This window comes from Streptopelia decaocto (assembly GCF_964273445.1).
Source record: "Streptopelia decaocto genome assembly, chromosome: 2".
Taxonomy (NCBI): Eukaryota; Metazoa; Chordata; class Aves; order Columbiformes; family Columbidae; genus Streptopelia; species Streptopelia decaocto.
Window position 1 is genome coordinate 5,014,847 of NC_138655.1, and position 22,022 is coordinate 5,036,868.

The 22,022-nt window shown below is 43.0% G+C and overlaps 1 protein-coding gene across 5 annotated transcripts in view; it reads left to right on the forward strand.

Moving 5' to 3' along the window:
- The window catches only part of PTK2 (protein tyrosine kinase 2), a 205,893-nt gene that overhangs the window by 60,826 nt on the left and 123,045 nt on the right, over positions 1–22,022 (forward strand). For 4 of the 5 annotated variants that reach the window (XM_082045902.1, XM_082045900.1, XM_082045898.1 and 1 more), the window contains one exon: positions 15,967–16,193. In XM_082045902.1, the coding sequence (XP_081902028.1) occupies positions 15,999–16,193 (195 nt within the window). In that variant the 5' untranslated portion in view covers positions 15,967–15,998. Of the gene's footprint in view, positions 1–10,245; positions 10,266–15,966; positions 16,194–22,022 lie in introns of those variants that run through there. The other variant, XM_082045901.1, reaches the window with a different exon arrangement.

Here is a 22,022-nt window from a genome sequence, read left to right on the forward strand (position 1 = left end):
GATTTTGTTCACTGGTTTTCTTCTCAGCAAGTAAACCTGTATTACTGTATTACCTGTATTTTTGGCTGCTTCCTCCACCCCTTAAGTCATTTGAAACTTAACATCTCTTGATCTTGTGGAATAAAAGCCTCAAGCTCAGTTCCAACTTCGGGGGATGCTGAGAAGGTTCTTCCAGATAAATACTGAAAATTTGTGCCAGGATCATAGAGAAATGGGTTTTTTTTCCTGACTGTAACAGCAGACCAGAGAGTGCTTCAGTTGCCTTAAATTTCACCTTTTATTTCAGTACCAAATCCCACCAGCTGTGCGATGATGATACTTTTGCAAGTGGCCTTTTTTTCCTGAGTTTCCCATTGAAGTTTATGAAATAACCCAGTGGAAGAAATGTCAGCGTAGCTGGGCAGCTCTGCTGTGGAACTGCGAATTATCCACCCTGGATAGGAGGAAGTTTCTTGAATTATCTTGCACGAGCAAGCTCTGTTTAATAATTCACGGGCAATAAATTGACGTGATGTTGGTAAATGTGCGTCATGTGAATAGCGAAGGGTGATCCCGGTTCTTTAATTCAGCCGTTCAGACTAACGTGCCAAAATCTATACTGTCTTACGATGAAGTCAAATTAAGTCCAAAACTTTGTCTTGATTTAAAGAAAAAAATTAAACCAACTACGTTGTGAAATTTATTTAATCAACTGAGGAGTTTCATCCTATTTATTGCACATTTTGTTACAGTGATAAGCAATTCCAAGTGAAATGTTTTTCCTTCTGATGAACCCTGATGTGTTCATATGGGACCTGCTGCTGATCTGCCCATTATAAACAATATACTTGGATGTATCAAATTTCAGTGCTGTTTTTCCTTCATCTCACACGTCTCTGCTGTTTTGCTTTGACAATGTTGTTGGTGACACATCATCCCTTTCCTTCCAAACCACGGATTTGTCCCAACTTCTGTTAAACTTGACTAACTTAGCGGCTTCTTAAGCTGTGAGACTTAAGGTGTCTGTTATTTCAATCCATTTCTTCCCTTGATATTCTTCAAAATGTATAGGAAATACACAGCCCTGAGAGTACCGATACATTTCCATGAGGGTGATTGGTGTCTTATTCAGAGATTACTGGAATAGAAGATGGAGCTGGAGATATTTTGACCAAAAAAAAAAGGCAGAGTGATTGTTTGAAGCTCTGGGGGAGCATTTGGTGTAATGGAGATGGATGATCTTATCAATTGGAGCAGCTGGAATGACCCAGCCGGGGAAAAGCTACAACTTATGCGAGGAAAACCAAGTGTTTTAAATACCTTTGTGAAGCTGCCTTAGAAAAAGGCTCAAGAGCAAAGTCAGTGTTGAAGAGGGTTGAATGAGTGAAACTGCATTTTTAATGGACACAATTCACTGGGCAAGTTGATCTTCATATACAGTTTTTACTGGAAGGATTACTGCAATGAAATAAGCTTTTCTGATTGCTTATACTTTTGTAAGAAATAGATCCGCTTGTATAATCCTTCCACTTGAAGCGTTGCTTGAACAAAATAGTTGCAAATTGACGTCTTGTAAAAATGTTGGTGTGTCAGCAAAGAGTGTGTGGTTTACGTTAATTATTAACCTGAAAAAAGCCTCACTAGTCTCCTTAAATTCATGACTGGATGTGGATTTGTTAATGAAAATCTATTAAAAAGTGGCGACTTTGTAGATTAATTTGATCCCGTTACGGTGGGCAAGCCTGTGCAAGCTACAAACAAGACAGACATAAGGAAACGTCTTTGGAAATGTGGTTCTAAACCAAGCCTAAGTACAGCACATCCTAAACGTATTTAATTATAGCGCTTATAAAACTGTTGTGGCATTCGTGAGGATTTCATCATCTCGCAAAATAATGAATCACTGTAATATCTGCTGTCTCAGCCTTGTTGGGGGTAACAATACCAGTTTATTTCCACCAGGATTGCGGAGGTTTTGGGGTTCGCTGTTGACGTGACACTTGATTTACTGACACAGGAAGGCGGTTGGATTTTCCTCTCCTGATACTGAACGTAGCTTAGCAAAGATATTACGAAAAGTAAATCCTACTGAGTCGTTTCATTGAAAATTAATCTGTTAACAAACTCTCTTTTTTTTCGTTTGATAACCAAGGTTTGTGCCTTTGCTTATTTTCACGAGCACCGTCGCTGCTTCCAAGATAATCTTTTCCTCGCGGTGATTTGAGGTCTGTAAAACGAAGCACTGGTAGCTTGGTTTGTCTTTTATTGACTCTTCTGCAAATGAAATCTTATCCCTTATTTTATTGAGGAAACTCCTAAGGAAAACCAGCTTTTTCCATGGCCTAAGTCTCCATTCAATGTTTGATGGTTCGTCTTGTGTTTGCTGAGTTGGGCCTTGGGATATGGTGGCTTCCTTTCCGAATTGGAAGAGGTTGTGGATACGATAATTCTAAATGTGTCCCAAACATGGGAAGTTTTTGCTTCTCATCCTTGTGGGAGATCTTCATTGTCTGTAACACTAATGATTAAAGAACGGGAGTGACTTTCATTATACGCTTTTTTCGTCCTAATTCCTTAATTCCTATAAGAATTTCGTTTTCTACCTAAAACTGTCAGTAAACCCAGACTTCTCTTCATTTAAACAATAGCTCTTGACAAAGCTGGACTAATGACTTTATTGCCAGTATTTGGTGATGGATTCCCATAGCGGTTACATTTTCTCTTTTAATAACCGTATAGAGGTTACTGCAGCAAAGAACTTTGTCATCACGAGTGGTTGCAGGGTGAGTGATGGTCTGAAGTCCTGTTAAGTCCTTTTTTCTAGGGAGGAGGATGGGAAGGAACTGGATATATTCCTGAAGCTTCTGAAGATAAGGGGCAATAAGATTTAAGCTCTTCTCGTAGGCTTTCTGCTCTTACATTCACAACTCAGCAGGGATCTGTTGTCCTTGTTGTTATGGGGAGATACTCGTAGGAATCGTATTCCTGAAATCCACCCGTGCTCAACTCAAAGCGGGTTTTGTCTGGTTTGTGAGGCGATGGTTGGTGAAGATAAAACTGAAGAATTGCAACAAAGATACTTGAGAGTAGAGCAACCTTTTCAATTTGATCATAGCAACTGATTCCCAGACAACTGGCATTGCCGGTCGACTCGAACAGCAGCTTTTTGTCCGTTCAGGTGTTTGATTGCAGTGGCTGTGAATCTCTCAAATTAAAGGTCTGTGATTGCTGGTTGTGTGTGGCTGTACCTGTCAAATGGAAGCGGCAGCGTGCTGTGGGTTCCATCCCAACCCCTTCCCAGAGGACAGGGAGTTCACAGAATCCCAGAATGTCAGGGGTCGGAAGGGACCTGGAAAGCTCATCCAGTGCAATCCCCCCATGGAGCAGGAACACCCAGATGAGGTTACACAGGAAGGTGTCCAGGCGGGTTGGAATGTCTGCACAGAAGGAGACTCCACAACCTCCCTGGGCAGCCTGGGCCAGGCTCTGCCACCCTCACCACGAAGAAGTTTCTTCTCAAATTTAGGTGGAACCTTTTGTATTCCAGTTTGTACCCACTGCCCCTTGTCCTATCACAGGTTGTCACCGAGAAGAGCCTGGCTCCATCCTCCTGACACTCACCCTTTATATATCTGTAACCATGAATGAGGTCACCCCTCAGTCTCCTGTTCTCCAGCTCCAGAGCCCCAGCTCCCTCAGCCTTTCCTCACACGGGAGATGCTCCACTCCCTTCAGCATCTTTGTTGCCCTGCGCTGGACTCTCTCCAGCAGTTCCCTGTCCTGCTGGAACTGAGGGGCCACAGCTGGACACAATATTCCAGGTGTGGTCTCCCCAGGGCAGAGTAGAGGGGCAGGAGAACCTCTCTGACCTACTGACCACCCCCTTCTCATCCACCCCAGGTACCATTGGCTTCCTGGCCACAAGGGCCCAGTGCTGGCTCATGGTCACCCTGCTGTCCCCAGGACCCCCAGGTCCCTTTCCCCTACACTGCTCTCCAACAGCTCGTTCCCCAACCTATACTGGAACCTGGGGTTGTTCTGCCCAGATTCAAGACTCTACATTTGCCCTTGTTCTATTTCATCAAATTTTTCCCGCCCAGCTCTCCATCCTGTCCAGGTCTCTGATGGCAGCACAGCCTCTGCCGTGTCAGCCACTCCTCCCAGCTTGGTGTCATCAGCAAACTTGCTGACAGTCACTCTGTTCCCTTGTCCAAATCACTGATGAATATATTGAATAATTGCTGCGCGCAAGGGAAAATGAGTAAGGGATGTTTTTAACAAATAACCTACTACATCATAAATATGAAGTAAATCGAAACTGAAACAAGTTTTTGTTAAGGGTTGGTAGCAGTTGTCTCCGTCTCTGGAACATTTGAGCTGTGAGTTTCTTTGGATTAATTAAAATAATCAAGGATATTTGGTGTCCAGCTTAAAAAATACGAGGCTCAGGTTTAAGGGGTGGAAACCTCAGTGAAGTAATTTTGAGAAAACACAACTTTCTGCCCTTCAACAAGATACATTTTTCTGCTGTAAGATGTTTTCAGTCTCTATTAACTGACTCCTTAAACGAGGAATTAATGTTGTGCATTAATGAATCAGAATTAGCTCTTCTTAACGTTTTCTAAATGCGTCAGTGAAATGCGGTACATGAAAGATGGTGCCTTGGGGGTGTTTGTTTGGGGGGCCGGTCTTTATTTGAAAGGGTGGAGTAAACCACGGTGTCTCATCATTCGGATCTCTGGTTATAGTAGCGAAATATAGCGAAAATGGGAAAACTCATTTCCTTCTGGGGTGTGAAAATAACCTGCGGCTTATTTCTTTGGAGCAAATCTTTATTAACCCCTAATGTCTCGAATTTTACTTTTCTGTGACAGGAATGTTGGCATCACACCTTCCAGACCCCAGCAGCATCTATTTTATATATATATATACACACTGTGTCCCACAAGGACCGTTCCATGTTGTCCAGGTGGAACAAAACTCTTCTGGAAGCCCGAAAATCTCAGCTTTTGACTCTTTGCATCTTCATCCCCATTTTTCGTGTCCGTTGTTTCTCAGAATAGCATTGTCTTTTGCAGAGGAATATAACTGTCTTTTAAATGAGCTTTTCTCTTTGAACACCTGTCATCTACGAAACCCACGTCACTTGGTGATTAAAATGTAATGGAATCATGTTTCACTCTTTAAAAACCAGAGTTTGACATTTACAGACTATGGGAGATAATTAGGGGTGAGGTGTGTTTGTGCTGCCATTGACTGCACCAGACATATTTCAATTAACCTTTTTCCTTTACACTTCATTGCAGCTGCTTGTTCTATGGTCTGTTCAAATGGTCTCTGCCAAAAAGTTGCTTTTAACAGGTAATGTGGTGCTTCTCCCACCTCTTGAAATTCCAGTCCCTGGCTGGAGATTTGTAGATGGTGCCATGATAATGAACTATCAGATGCCCTGTTGATTTTGGTGCTAATTACAGGTGCTTTGTATCAGGTGCAAACGAGCTTTACTTGTCTCTCCTATTCCCCAGGAATTTCATCAACTTCTGCCCCGGTCCAAATTCTTGGCATTCAGAATTTCCTTGGTAGGAATGTAGCAAATGATAAAACCTTCTCTAGTACCAGAACAAACTGTCTAATCTGGTGTAAACACTCTGCTCCGAAACAAATGGAACTTGTGGCTGTTTGGAGTGAAACTCAATATTTAGACCATTGGAACCCAGGAGGTGCCGCAACTTTCAATAGTAACAATTCCTAGAGGTAGGAAGTTCTGATACATTAATGTGTTCAGTAGTTGGCAGATACGCTTTCCATACCTTGTTATTCTTCCTTCGTGTACATTTTATATTACCATCGAAGTGCATGTTGCAAAATATAGCATTATATAGGGATTTTGTGGGTGTTTGTGTTGTTTTTTCTTCTATTATTTCTTTATTTTTAGGAGGTAGTTGTATCTCAGAACGCTGGATACTAGAGGAGCCATAATTGTCCCATTTACAAACACTTCACATCACAACAAGGTGAATTTCTGATGCTGCTCCACTGTCAGGAAATACAGGAATAATCTTAAATTAATGATGAGCAATTAATATATGTCTGAGGCCTATTAGATACAACCTTTGAAAGTCTCGTATAGAAACAAAAAGTTTAAGTTCAGCACAGCCAGTACTGTAAAAACGTTTTGATGATTAAGATGTAACACATGTGCAGTTTCCATTCGTTTTTAATTTAATTTGCTGGGTAGGGAGTATAGATTCTATAGGTCTGGCAGTGACCCAAAGACCTGCTCAGCTTTGTTATTAAACATAAACATACATACATACATACATACATATATATATATTTGTGGATGAGGTGATGAGGTGGAAATGTTGAGTGTTATTTCAACCATGAAGCCGATTCTCGTTTTTGAACCTGGAAAGTTCAGTCGCTGCCTTGAGGGTATTAAGTTGTTTTTCTTCATGTTTTTTCCCCCCTTCTGTCCATTCTGACACTTACTGGATGTTTCTCTGCGCTGTTTCAGTATATTATTGACAATTCTTGGTTTCTTTGGCGAATTTGCCTACTTAGTTGATGAAACTGAAGAGAAGCTGCTAAATTAATGTATAGTGTGATTAAATTACAAAAGACATACTTGTCGTTAACCAATTGATAAATGCTTCTGACCACCAGCGGAACGAGGGGATATTCTTCAAGTTTTAGATCTTTCTGCATGAAAAGGAGGCAGATTAATTAATACATTGTTTAGAAGCAGAGTGCTTAGCTTATATTTAACTAATAATAGATGTATTGTAAATAAGAAACTAAACAATTATACTGAACATCATCAGTTATTTCTTAGTATAGATGCATGTCAAAATTTTCAAAAATTGTAATGCACGTGTAATAATTATGTGAATAAAAGCAACACAAGAGCATCCAGCACTTATGGGGGATGATCCCCAGTGTTCCCCAGCCCTGGTACAATAAAGAATGACCCTTAATAGGATCATTGACTCTGCTGTTAAGTTGATTTCTTCTACCAGCTAATAGTTGATAAACAGCTTGAAAGGAAGAGGGGAAAAAAATAAGGTTGATGATGGTATTTGAACCAAATTAGTTTTGCCTTCTTTAATCTCTGCTATCAGTTTCCCACTGATGTTGGTTTGGGTGATTTTTGGGGTTGTGTAGTCACAGAATCACAGAATCCCAGAATGTCAGGGGTTGGAAGGGCCGTGGAAAGCTCATCCAGTGCAATCCCCCCATGGAGCAGGAACACCCAGATGAGGTTACACAGGAAGGTGTCCAGGCGGGTTGGAATGTCTGCACAGAAGGAGACTCCACAACCTCCCTGGGCAGCCTGGGCCAGGCTCTGCCACCCTCACCAGGAAGAAGTTTCTTCTCAAATTTAAGTGGAACCTTTTGCGTTCCAGTTTGTACCCATTACCCCTTGTCCTATCATTGGTTGTCACCGAGAAGAGCCTGGCTCCATCCTCCTGACACTCACCTTTTATATATCTGTAACCATGAATGAGGTCACCCCTCCTCTTCTCCAGGCTAAAGAGACCCAGCTCCCTCAGCCTTGTAACCGGGCTCAAACACATCTTTATTCATCAGAATAGGAGCCATTAAAATCAACACGTTTTTGGCACCAAGAAATAAGTTTGTTCATTCCTGCAGCTTAAAAATCCACGCTTTGGGATTTGATGAACTCTTGGGAAGCATTTTCTGCATCCTGCTGGTTGCAGGAGCGTTTTCGCTGCAAAAAGCTGTTGAGGTGCTTGATGAAGTGGCGGCTGGTTGGTGAGAGGTGGACAAGGCAAGACTTAGCAATAGGACAAGGGGCCATGGGCTTCAACTCTGCCAGGGGAAACTGAGGCTGGAGATTAGAAAGCAATTCTGTGCAGAGAGAGTGGTCAGGATTGGAATGGCTGCCCAGGGAGGTGCTGGACTCACCGGCCCTGGAGGTTTTTAACTGAGATTGGACATGGCACTTAGTGCCATGATCTAGTCAATGGACTGGAGTTGGACCAAGGGTTGGACTGGATGATCTCTGAGGTCTTTTCCAACCCAGTCGATTCTGTGATTCCGTGATTTGTTCCACTTTTGCAGCGTTGGTTGTGCAACATGCGGTTGGGTGTTGTCGTGGAGAAGAACTGGACACTTTCTGTTGACCAGTGCGTTGCAGTTCTTGGTGCATCTCATCGATTTGCTGAGCGTCCTTCTCAGATGGAATGATTTTTTCACGATTCAGAAAGCTGTAGCGGATCAGACCAGCAGCAGCGCACCAAACAGTGGCCGTGACCTTTTGTTGGTGCACGTTTGGCCTTGGGAAGTGCTTTGGATGTTCTTCTCAGTCCACCCACTGAGCTGGTCGTCGTTGGTTGTCACATAAAGTCCACTTTTTGTCACACGTCACAATCCGATTGAGAAATGTCTTGTTGTTTTTGTGTAGAGTAAGATAAGATGATACTTTAAACGATGATATTTTTGGTCAGCTCCTGAGGAACCCGCTTCTCAAGCTTTTGCACCTTTCCACTTTGTTTCAAATGCCAGACGACCTTAGAATGGTCAATGTTGAGTTCTTGGGCAACTTCTCCTGTAGTTGTAAGAGGATCAGCGTTGATGATTGCTCTCAATGGTCATTGTCACCTTCCCGTGGTGGCCACTGCGCTCCTCATCTTCAAGGCTTTTGTCTCCTTTGCAAAACTTGAACCACCACCACCACCACCACCACCACCACCACCACCACCACCACCACCACCACCACCACACCATACGTTCATCAGCAGTTCCTGGGCCAAATGCGTTCTTGATGTTGCAAGTTGTCTCCACTGCTTTACAACCTGTTTTGAACTCAAATTTAAGAAAATCACTCAAATTTGGTGGCGAATCCATACATCTTACTCTGCCACAAAGCAATATGGAATCATTGGTGATGACTGCAGGCATGTGGAAGGAGCCCTGATGCACTGTTTTGAGTGGATTAAGAGTTTCAAATTGCCTTTTTAAGGTTATATCAAGTGCGTTAGTTTTCTGTTTTAATAGAAACCATAAAATATTTATATCTGTCTACTCCTAGTTTGCCTTCACCAGTGTACTGAGACTCACTAGTCATCATTGTGTAGAGCAGGGGTGTCAAACTCATTTTCACTGGTGGCCACGTCAGCCTCATGGTTGCCTTCAAAAGGCAAAATGTAATTTTAGGACTGTATAAATGTAGGAGTGGTTACATGTATATGTAGAGGCTTGGACTTGTGCCTCAGAATCCCAGACTGGTTGGGGTTGGAAGGGACCTCTGGAGATCATCCAGTCCAACCCACCTGCTAAAGCAGGTTCACCAGAGCAGATCACACAGGAAGGTGTCCAGGTGGGTTTGAATGTCTCCAGAGAAGGAGACTCCACAACCTCTCTGGGCAGCCTGGTCCAGGCTCTGGCACCTCAAAGAAAAGAAGTTTCTCCTCATGTTCAGATGGAACCTCCTGTGCTTCAGTCTGTGCCCGTTGCCCCTCATCGTATCGTTGGGCACCACTGAACAGAGTCTGGTCCATCCTCTTGATACCCAGCCTGGAGATATTTATAAACATCAATGAGGTTCACCTCTCAGCTTCTCTTCTCTAGGCTGAACAGCCCCAGCTCTCTGTATCTCCTAAGAAAGATGCTCCAGACCCCTCATCATCTTTGTAGCCCACTGCTGGACTCCCTCCAGTCATTCCTTGTCCTTCTTAAACTGGGGAGCCCAGAATTGGCCACAGGACTCCAGATGTGGCCTCACCAGGGCAGAGCAGAGGGGGAGGAACAACCTCCCTTGACCAGCTGCTCACACTCCTCCTAATGCACCCCAGGTACCATTGGCCTCTTGGCCACAAGGGCACATTGTTGGCTCATGGTCAGCCTGTTGTCCATCAGAAGTGCCAGGTCCTTCTCTGCAGAGCTGCTTTCCAGCAGGTCCACCCCAACCTGTACTGGTGCCTGGGGTTGTTCCTCCCCAGTTACAGGACCCTACACTTGCCCTTGTTGAACTTCATCAGGTTCTTCTCTGCCCAGTCCAGCCTGTCCAGGTCTCACTGGATATCAGCACAGCCTCTGGTGTGTCAGCTCTTCCTTCCACTTTGGTGTCATCAGCAAACTGGCTGAGGCTGCACTCGCTCTCTCAATCAAGGTCACTGATAAACAGCTTGAACAGGACTGGACCCAGCACTGACCCCTGGGGAGCCCCACGAACTACAGGATTCCAACCAGACTGCACTGTTGATCACAACCCTCCAGCCAGTTCATGATCCATCTCATGATGGATCCTCATTCATGATCTTGTAAGTACACAAACCTTGGAGGCCACCAACTGTTTTCTCACCAGGCATTATGCCTTTGACTTGACTGTTAGATTGAATGTCATATTTGAGAAGGTATTGCTTCTTTTCTTTTTAATGAAGCCAGTTCTGCTTACTCTTCTGTATTTGGGTGCAGTAGATGGAGACTTTAGGAGAAACAAATACCAAGCTAAAGAATGATGTGCCTGGTGTTTAGATCCTCAAAATGAAATGTGTGGGGTTGGGATAATAGATTTATTCAATAATCTGAAACTAGGAAAGGTTTAAAGTCAAGTGGTAACCAAACCCAACTGTGTTAAGCTGTGATAACCTGAATCCCTTACTTTTTATGACTTTTTATAACAGTTCAGACATTCCGAGTTCTTAATTTCTGAGTGGCACACTTGCTTTCTCACCAATTCCAATTTATTTTTTGCTTTTAGTATCCGTGAAGGATCCACTCAGTGCTTCTATTTACCACTTCTAAGCCTGTTTAGAAGAAGACTTCGTGTTATGTCGGGTTTGGTGTTATGTAGGGTTTCCATAGAGCAGGTATTAAAACAAGATCATTTGAATTTGTGTGGCTTATTCACCCTCTTGGTTTGATGGTTGTAAGTTGGGCTGCTGCCAACCAGTGGTGCAACTTCAAAGTGGAATTGTAACCTTATTTTTTTAAGAAATACGGAATATCTACCTTGTTCTAATTAAAGCGTATACAGACATTGATTTTCTTATATTCCCGACAGGTTTCCTCATTAATTTTTTTTAATATTAAAACCAGAAATTGGTGCCAACTCCCAAGGGAGTTGCTGGTAGCGCAGGTTATGCAATGTCATAGTAAATTTGGGTTAAACTGAGTGTTTAAGTTATATCAGGACTGAAACCGGTGGGATTCTCGGTGGGAAGGATGGGAACTGTTTGGGATAGCGCAGGATGGACAACAAGGTGCGAGACGTCTTGGTGAATGTGATTTGCTGCTTGACAGTACAAATAGTTTGGCTGATTGTTGATACCCTGAAACTTGTCTCTCTCTCTTCATCCCAAGGTGTTGTCCTACCCAAATATTAATATCAGGCTCCTGTTTCTCTGGGTAGCACTTGGCACAAGCGACGGACGAGTCCTCGAGACAGCGTCAATAGTAGCTGTACATAGAATGTGCCCTTGTTCAATTAGTTTGGGTCATATATGCATTTATTAATTGATTTTTGCTGAGATACGCTTGCCTTGTGTTTAATAGACCCCACATTCCCGAATTGCTTTGGTTCATACAGGTCTTGTAATCTGTGCTTTCTCCAAATTCCTCCTTCATTCTCCCCTGGATGTTTAATCTCTTAAAACATTGATATCATTGAACTAAAATTTCCCATGTTCGCAGCTTGCATTTCTAAACTTATTTTAACTTTGTTCTGTGTTTTATCTTTTCATTTTGATTTTGTAGTGTGTTTCTAAAATACTTAACTCTGCAAAGAATGCTAAACTATACATTTTTGCTTTGAATTGTATTGAAATAAATGGGATAAAATAAATGTTCGGAGGAGTTGCCATCCCAGCCCAATCTCCCATTTCATGTCCATATGGTGAAATATTTGCTGTGTCAATTTAGACTAAAGTAGATTCTAATGACTCACTTTAGAAATTGTTTTAATGTGTCTGGCCAAGCTGCTTTATACTTTGACCTGAGTGCTTTTAGAAATGCTTTTGACTGCAGTTATTGTACTTAAATACATATATGTCTGGAGGAGAGGGGAGGGAACAGTGACCACGAGGGGTTAGAGAGGAGGCAGCAAGAGGAATCAATGTATTTTTGAATGTAGCCATAACAAGTATTACCCACAAGAGTGAATAATAGAGCCACTGTGACTGTTTTCTTAGAGGAAACGTGTTTTAATTCATGCTAAGAAGGATTCCAGCAAATCATCGTGTCCAGCAGCACCGGGACCAGATCTTATCGTAAATAAATATATGTCTGTCAGGAGATGGTCTATCAAAAGTCAACCATGTACTGACTCAACGCAACCTCCTGAAAATACAAGCTTTGTCATGGGGAACATAGAAAATTGGATTTAATATCCTTATTTTCTGTGTGATCGACATAGACAAGTTAATATTTGCAGTGGGATTTAATACAAGCTGTGAAAACACTTTGAGCTTGACCTTCATGAGATGTTTACTGCCCCATGTGAGACACGTTATGGAGAATTCTAAGGACTTCAGAGGGTGGAAGTCTCATATATATATTTATATATATATATATATATTTATATATATTTATATAGATTTTTATAGGTTTGAAGTGAGATGGACCAAGTTATTTTGTGGCAGTGCAACCAGAAGGGATGTTATTTCCTAGATGTCGATGCCTTTAGTCTGGAGATGGGGATCAGAATATGGAATAAGTGTGAAGTTAATTATTATTTTTAATATATTATCAAACCACTAATGTTGAGGACATTGACACTGAAAATATTTCACTTTACCTTTTCTATCGGTTTACTAATAAATTCTTATATTATCAATCGCAATACTTTATTATTTTGACTCTCATTAGTGGAAGTGATTTAGTTTCTAAGTACTTGGAGCTGGTAGCGAAACATGACTTTGAATTTTGATCGTTTGTGCTGGAAATCATAATACTGACTTGGTATGGGAATATGTGTCAGCAAATGACTTTTAGAAGGATTCAGTTACTTAGATCCTCATTTTGTGTTTGTTTTTGGTTGATTGGTTTTGGTGTCAAGAGTTTTTGGCATTTTGGGGTCTGTATCTCTTGGTGTAGGGTGGATATGAGGGAAGATTTTAACTAAGGTTGGTTTATTACGTTTGAATTGATTGGCAGCAAAGGGAAGAGTAAAGCAAGGTAGGAAAGCTATAATGGTTTGGGTTTTGAGACAAGAGGCAACTAAGGCAGCACTTGGCAGGTGGGACAAATCCCTCCAGGGGAATGTTTGGGAGAAGTGTCTCCTCTTTCCATGTCCCCTGAGGGCAGGACATTAGAGGCCTTTTGTCTGACCCAGTACTGCCCATTTTAACTTCAAGTTCTCTTGGGTGAATGCAATTCAACCATTTATTCAAGAGGTGAAGACACCTACACAGATGGGCTGTTTGTTTCCCCTTTATCCTGTGGGTCTGAATCACATCGTCCTGGTTTTAGCCTCTAGCAAACGATGTTAATCTACAGTCTGAAGATTTCAGGCTGTGATATTGCTGGTGCTGGATTCCTGTTGGCTGAGCTCATGGTTTACAGGACTGGTGACCTGGTGTGGCTGCTGCTGCTGGAGGGGAGATGGTGTCTTCTTTACCCGACCACTGGCTCTTCTTCCCCCTCTCCTTCTCCTTCTTCTTCTTCCCCCTCTCCTTCTCCTTCTTCTTCTTCTTCCCCCTCTCCTTCTCCTTCTTCTTCTTCTTCTTCTTCCCCCTCTCCTTCTCCTTCTTCTTCTTCTTCTTCTTCCCCCTCTCCTTCTCCTTCTTCTTCTTCTTCTTCTTCTTCTTCCCCCTCTCCTTCTCCTTCTTCTTCTTCCCCCTCTCCTCCTTCTTCTTCTTCTTCTTCTCCCCCCTCTCCTCCTTCTTCTTCTTCTTCTTCTCCCCCCTCTCCTTCTTCTTCTTCTTCTTCCCCCTCTCCTTCTTCTTCTTCTTCTTCCCCCTCTTCTTCTTCTTCTTCTTCTTCTTCTTCTTCCCCCTCTCCTCCTTCTTCTTCTTCTTCTTCTTCTTCTTCTTCTTCTTCTTCTTCTTCTTCTTCTTCCCCCTCTCCTTCTTCTTCTTCTTCTTCTTCTTCTTCTTCTTCTTCTTCCCCCTCTCCTTCTTCTTCTTCTTCTTCTCCTTCTTCTTCCCCCTCTCCTTCTTCTTCTTCTTCTTCTTCTTCTTCTTCTTCTTCTTCTTCTTCTTCTTCTTCTTCTTCCCCCCCCCTCCTTCTTCTTCTTCTTCCCCCTCTCCTTCTTCTTCTTCTTCTTCTTCTTCTTCTTCCCCCTCTCCTTCTTCTTCTTCTTCCTCCTCTTCTTCCTTTCTCTCTCTTCTCCAACTTAGCGTAAAGTATTTCTAAATCCATTTCTTCCAAAGTCAGTGCTTTTTGTTCCGGGATATTTTGGGTCTCCATTCTCATGGAAATCAGGTTCACAACTTCCCAGAGCTCTTTCCATGATTCTCCTTTGCTCCATAAGTCTCACTTGGCCTCTTGAATAAGACAATGACTTTTATCTGCTGAAGTGTCAAGGAAACCCCCCTGGCTTATGAAAAGAAGGCAGAAAATGAATGTGAGTAGGAAATACGGAAGGCAATACGATTTTTCACTTTCTGCTCCTCTCACTGTCATTCCCCCAACATTTTAACATCCTCTTCTGCTGACCACAGCTCACAGTGAGATACATCACATTGGATATACCATGTTTCCCCCAAAATTAGACAGGGTCTTACATTAATTTTTGCTTCAAAAGATACATATTTTTTTTTACATGTACAGCTGCCTGGACACTCTTCAAATTGACCTTATTTTTGGAGTAGGGCTTCTATTTCAAGCATCCTCAAAAATCACGCTAGGGCTTATTTTCAGGGTAGGTCTTATTTTTGGGGAAACAGGGTAGGTAAGATCAACAGAATATACATAGGACAAAAAATCTCCAATCTCAGAACAAGTCTCTGAGCTTTCTGCATAGAAATAACTATGTCAGAGATAGGGAACACAGGATCAAGCTCCGCTGAGGAGCAACCAGGTGTTCCAGAGCATGGGTCTCTCTTCTGCTTCCTACTGAAGCAAACTAAGGCTCAGGCGTCAATTTATAGAGTTTCACTCCCCTCAAACCTGCTTTTGCAGGCCAGCTTTACTACCAGAAAGACACTGTGCCAAAAAGATCAAGTTTCTTTTATTTTTAAGGCCTCCAGAACTGCATTGGGACAGAGATCTCCAAGCCCTTGGAGCTTTTCCTTCTCTCCAACCTCAGCCTGGAATGATGCTTGGGAAGAGCTATTTAGGATTTGCTCTTTTTCTCTTTCACTGCATTGATTTCTCAGACACCATCTGCTTGTGTTGACTAATTTGGAGCAGTAGCCAAGAGGCAATTAGTTTTGTTTTGTTTTCCTTTGAGATGCACATTCATAGCGCGGTCACCGACCTTGGCAATAATTTGGAAACCGGGCTGGTCGATGATAAAATTTAGCCCTGTATTTATTCTTTGATAAGAGGAGGGACAGTGATGTTCTTCCTCAGTGAATAATTAATTTAGCTCAGCGTACTTTGGGGTCTCACTGGCTCCCAAAATAGCACAAAACAAGTGATGTGACAAAGTCTAAGCATTAAACAGGAGAGCGTGGTGCTGGTGGAAAGTCTCTGGTTTGCTGCCTGGGCTGTCAGACTTTCCCTGGTTGATCTTTAAAGAACCAGAACCAGATTTGGGGGATTTAAGGGCTGGGGAAGGTGCTGCTCTGGCCTGAAGCCTTTTGCAGTCTGTGTTAAGAAACTAAAGGAAGAATTCTTGCCAAAAATAGCGCTTTTCGTAATGATTGTGGTCCCAAAATGTGGACCACTTGCTGAAGGGGCTTGCAGCTTCTCTGGTAGTGGGTTTCTTATGTTTGTAGGTATATAACTATTTTAAGAGGTGACTCCAAAAAAGGCAACTAAATGCCCCTTAAAAATGCGTCTTTATGGCTTTGTATGGACCACTGAAAGATTCACGTACAACTAAAATGAATGTATTTCTTTCTCGCCCTTCTGCAGAATATGACAGATACCTAGCATCCAGCAAAACCATGGCGGCAGCTTACCTTGATCCTAACTTAAACCACACACCCAGCTCAAGTGCCAAGAGCCACCTGAGCAGCGGGCTGGAGCGTTCCCCGGGGGCCATGGAACGGGTCTTAAAGGTCTTTCACTACTTCGAAAACAGCAGCGAACCTACAACGTGGGCCAGTATTATCCGCCACGGAGACGCTACCGATGTGCGAGTAAGTCTGGTTTTAACGTTCTCGTTTTAGTTGAAATATTAACATCGTGCTCAAAAAAATGAGAGGTAGAAATCCGGGAGCAAACACACGCGGAAGTTTTATGGTTTGTTTTAAAAGAGTCTTTACCTGTTGTGATGAGGAGCTGCCAAATTCATATATATTGTGGTTAAATTACAAGACGTACCCATCATTAAACAATTGATAAACGCTTCTGCTGCCTACAAAACGAGGGGATATTTTTCAAGTTTTAGATCTTTCTGCATGAAAAGAAGGCAGATGAAGTAATACATTGTTTAGAAGCAGAGTGCTGTGTTTATATTTAACTAATAATAGATGTATTGTAAGTAAGAAACGAAACAATTATACATAACTTCATCAATTATTTCTTAATATAGATGTATATCAAAATTTCCAAAAATTGTCATTAATTCATTTGTAATGATTATGTGATTATAAGCAACACAATAGCACTTATGGATCATGATCCCCAGTGTTCCCCAGCGCTGAGAAAATTAAGAATGATGCTTAACAGTATCATTATCTCTGCTGTTCAGTTTATTTCTCCATTTCGGTTGTATATCATAAGCTCAGAAAAAGCGTTAAGTGGTACCAGCTTTCATTGAGAACAAGAAAACCTCATGTATGTTGTTTATTGTCTTAAGGAAATGAGAGCTCTTCTCATTTTTGCTGAATAGAAGCCTGACATTTAGAACAGTGATGATCAGTCTGGACACAACTACTGATGTACATCACTTGGCTTTTACCACTTTATATTCCCCCCAAGCCTGTGAGAGCTGAGATGAAGGTGACATTAAATATTTTTAAAATAATAAGAAGAAATTGTATCATGTTTCAAAGTAAGATTTATGTATTTACACGCTTTAAATGTGATTTATACATGACTTAAAAGAAAAATAGTCTTGTTTGGCAACTGGTTCCCTCACAGTGTGGGGAGATTGAGCTGTAGAGTCATTGCTTCCCCCAGGGTGTCTGTTTGTCCGTCCCCCGTGCCACCCCGGTAGTCGCCTGCTATTTAAACTGAAATGAAGCTCAGTTTAACATGTCAAATGCTTTTAAACTTTGTGCTTGGCGTCTTTCTCTAATGATGCTCCCAGAGCAGCGTCCTGCAGGTGGGAGGTGGCGTGTGGGTTGTTTCCTTCTGGAAGGTTCTTGCTGTAGGAGCAGGTTCCCATCTGTTCGTTCCTTCCACCGTTTGTATCTCTGCACTATACTTCAAATTCCACTAGGAAGACACAATTCCAATCTGTTGAACATGGAATTATCAGAGTTAAGGAGACCTTGTGCCTCCTCCTGCCCACTATTAAACTTCATTTGTACAAGAGGAAACGAAGTAAAAACCACTAACTCTTTTTGAATGTTTTCTCTTCCTTTCCTATTTATTTTTTAGCATCACTGCATATGAAAAAAGAAAGCAACAGCATTCTGCAGAGTAGATCTTGAGAACGTGATCATAGATCAAGGATATTCATTGGTGGTGATCAGAAAATCTGTCTCTTGTCATTTTAATAAGCTCCTATCTGTGTCTAGAGATAATTCGGTGAGCGGACAGATGAGAGATACAACAGCAGGAATCATTATCGTCACTAACATATACTTATTTTACATGAAATGGGTTTTTATGGGGCCTGCTTGAAATGTCTTTGCTCTCTGGGTTGAATATAGTGGTTTCGTCTATCTGATGTGATTGATTTGTTTCATAAAGCGTATTACTTCAGTAAAGCCTTGACTTCAGTAAAGCCTTTGACACAGTCTCCCACAGCATCCTCACAGCTAAGTTGAGGAGGTGTGGTCTAGACAATAGAGTAGTGAGGTGGGTTGCAAACTGGCTTAGGGAGAGAAGCCAGAGAGTGGTAGTCAATGGTGCGGAGTCTAGTTGGAGGCCAGTATCTAGTGGAGTGCCTCAGGGGTCAGAGCTGGGGCCAATATTATTCAATATATTCATTAATGATTTAGACGAGGGAATAGAGTGACTGTCAGCAAGTTTGCTGATGACACCAAGCTGGGAGGAGTGGCTGACACGGCAGAGGCTGTGCTGCCATCAGAGACCTGGACAGGCTGGAGAGCTGGGCGGAGAATAACCTAATGAAATTTAACAAGGGCAAGTGTAGAGTCCTGCATCTGGGCAGGAACAACCCCAGGTTCCAGTATAGGTTGGGAGATTACATATTAGAGAGCAGTGTAGGAGAAAGGGACCTGGGGGTCCTGGTGGACAGCAGGATGACCATGAGCCAGCACTGGGCCCTTGTGGCCAGGAAGGCCAATGGCATCCTGGGGTGTATGAGAAGGGGGGTGGTTAGTAGATCGAGAGAGGTTCTCTTTCCCCTCTACTCCGCCCTGGTGAGACCACATCTGGAATATTGTGTCCAGTTGTGGCCCCTCAGTTCCAGCAGGACAGGGAACTGCTGGAGAGAGTCCAGCGCAGGGCAACAAAGATGCTGAAGGGAGTGGAGCATCTCCCGTGTGAGGAAAGGCTGAGGGAGCTGGGGCTCTTTAGTTTGGAGAAGAGGAGACTGAGGGGTGACCTTATTAATGTTTATAAATACATAAAGGGTGAGTGCCATGAGGATGGAGCCAGGCTCTTCTTGGTGGCAAACAATGATAGGACAAGGGGTAATGGGATCAAGCTGGAACACAAGAGGTTCCACTTAAATTTGAGGAAAAACTTCTTCTCAGTGAGGGTGGCAGAGCCTGGCCCAGGCTGCCCAGGGAGGTTGTGGAGTCTCCTTCTGTGCAGACATTCCAACCCGCCTGGACACCTTCCTGTGTAACCTCATCTGGGTGTTCCTGCTCCATGGGGGGATTGCACTGGATGATCTTTTGAGGTCCCTTGCAATCCCAAACATACTGTGATACTGTGTGATACTGTGATACGTTGTACAAGGGAAATAAAACTGTGTCTCAGTAGGTTTGGAACCTTGCAGGACCAGAGTTCTTTACATGGTGCTTGAAATCGCGGTTCTCTTTCCAAAGAAGTCTGTAGGAACTTAGCAAGCAAAGCAGAGATTACATCTATGGTTCCCGCAGCTTAGAAATACCTGTGGTTTTGGGCTTTAAAGATACAAAACTTAGAGCTTCTGTAAGAAATTCAGTGCCGAGTTCAATTTGCAAAGTTACAAATCCTTGGCATCAAAACAACAGGCAAGTAGTAGCTACTTGAGGCTTATGTTTTAGATTTGTTAAATGCACATTCAGTTGGACAGTAGTTTCTAAAAGTGACGAGATTTTTGCATTGTTGTGCTTTCCTAATGAAGAATAATGTGATGAGTCACTGTTAAACTCCCTTCTTTTGTGGTTCTTTTTAATTTATTTTTATTTGGTTAAACTAGGACAATGACTGTTGAATGTGCAGGTACTCCATAGTAAAAATAGTAGAAATCTGATGTCTTAGCGTGTCCTGACATTTATTTTAGAAACAGTAAACCTTTGTGGAGGACAAGCCTGCATTCCATTGGAATGACTGCTGTTTGACCAAGCTGAATAGTTTAGGATTAAAATAGACTTCAAGGGTTTTGTGCCTTAGTTTTACACTCCCTCCCCGGCCTTTTGTGGAGGGGACACTGCAATAGGGCTTCCATTTCTTCTGAATTTCATACTGGGAAAGGTACTGGTGCTGGGTTTGGCCTCTGGCTTGTTTCCAAAAGGAATGTTCAGAGGTGGATGCCTGGGAGCCAGGTCTGCAATTAAAAGGGACAAATGAAGGTTTTTCGAGGCTACTCGCGGCTCAGCAGAACGTCTGGGATGGCAGCCCAGGAACCTTTCCCGGATTCAAAGGACTCAGACTTGGTCTGAGATCTCCAGAAGAGCCAGTTAAAGGTATTTCTGCTGGCACTTTGCGGAATGTGCGAATACGAAGGGAAAGCGAGGGTGGAATTTTCTGATTTGGGATTTCTTCTGTTTCTGGCAAAGCCAAGTTTGCCTCTCAATGGAAAGGATGTGTTGGATGGTCAGAGGTGAGGAAGGCTCCTTTTCCTTAAAAACAATTGAAAAATGAAATCTTCTGTGCCTTCCTAAGAGTGGAAACATTGGTTTAATGTACACATTATACACAAATCCTTGATCATGAGGGGAAACCCTTTTCCTTAGATAACTCAGAATCACACCGAATCCCAGAATGTCAGGGGTTGGAAGGGATGTGGAAAGCTCATCCAGTGCAATCCCCCCATGGAGCAGGAACACCCAGATGAGGTTACACAGGAAGGTGTCCAGGCAGGTTGGAATGTCTGCACAGAAGGAGACTCCACAACCTCCCTGGGCAGCCTGGGCCAGGCTCTGCCACCCTCACCAGGAAGAAGTTTCTTCTCATATTTAAGTGGAACCTCTTGTGTTCCATTTTGAACCCATTACCCCTTTTCCTATCATTGGTTGTCACTGAGAACAGCCTGGCTCCATCCTCCTGACACTCACCCTTTATATATCTGTAACCATGGATGAGGTCACCCCTCAGTCTCCTCTTGTCCAGCTCCAGAGCCCCAGCTCCCTCAGCCTTTCCTCACACGGGAGATGCTCCACTCCCTGCAGCATCTTTGTTGCCCTGCGCTGGACTCTCTCCAGCAGTTCCCTGTCCTGCTGGAACTGAGGGGCAAGTTGTTAACTCACGTTGTTAAGCTCAGACGAACAGAACTCAGCTTTCTGTAGGAGTCTCTTAAGTGGCCAGACTAAAGGTACAATTTTCTCACTGTTTGACTTGAAATATCTTTAACCAAGGCAACTATACACAGTCGTGGCTTTGAGGAGAACTCCTGGCTGCCAAGCTGTGTTTTTTCTGGATGGCTTTAGTCCCTCAGAGACGAGTGTTTCCTCTGAGGATGAGTCTGTATTCTGCAACGGGGCCGCTTTTCAATTCCTCAAAGTGCTTTCTTGGATTTCAAAGAGCTGGAACGCTCTACCCTTCTTCTTGGTATTATACTAAAAACATGCTACATTTCCAAAAGGAAAAAAAAAAAATAGACTTCTAGGAATGTGCAAACAGGTCTCCTACTGCGAAATGTGTATTTCCAGAGAAAGAAAGGTTGTTTATCTTCCCTATTTATCTTGGTATGTCTTCGCTGGGATGTGTTGTCTACGGGCATGTTCACAAAGAGGGATTTGGAGCCGGGACGTGCTCTGCCCTGTTCAGCCCCAGGTGTGCTGGGCGAGTAGGTGGAACAGGCGAGATGGAATTGTTTTGGTCTCCAGTGCACCCTGAAAGTAAACACGGCCGTGGTTCCGAGTAAATCACCTTCCTGTTCTCAGAAAATGTGGTTGAAGCAGGATTGTGTCAGCCGTTTTTAATAGAGGAATGAATGCATTGAGCAGCCTTGGGTGGGTAGGGAAGGGTTCGGTTTTTTATTAAACAGGCATTAGGAAACCCAGAAAGTTCAAAGTGAGAAAATTTGTGGCTGAGTTAAAGACAGTTTAACAGGTAAAGCAAATGCTGCGTGCACAAGTGAGGCAAAACGGGAATTTATTCATAGAGTGATAGAATCATTTGGGGTGGAAGAGACCATCAAGATAATTGAGTCCAACCATAATGTACCTCTGGCACTAAACCATGTCCCTAAGAACCTTGTCTCAATGCCTTTTAAGCCCCTCCAGGGATGGTGACTCCACCACTGCCCTGGGCAGCCAGTTCCAATGCCTGACAACCCTTTCTGGGAAGAATTTTTTCCTAATATCCAATCTAAACCTCCCCTGGTGCAACTTGAGGCCATTTCCTCTCATCCTGTCACTTCTTCTTTGGGAGAAGAGACCAACCCCCTCCATGCTCCAAGCTCCTTTCAGGCAGTTCAGAGATCAGAAGGTCTCCCCTCAGCTCCTGTTCTCCAGCTG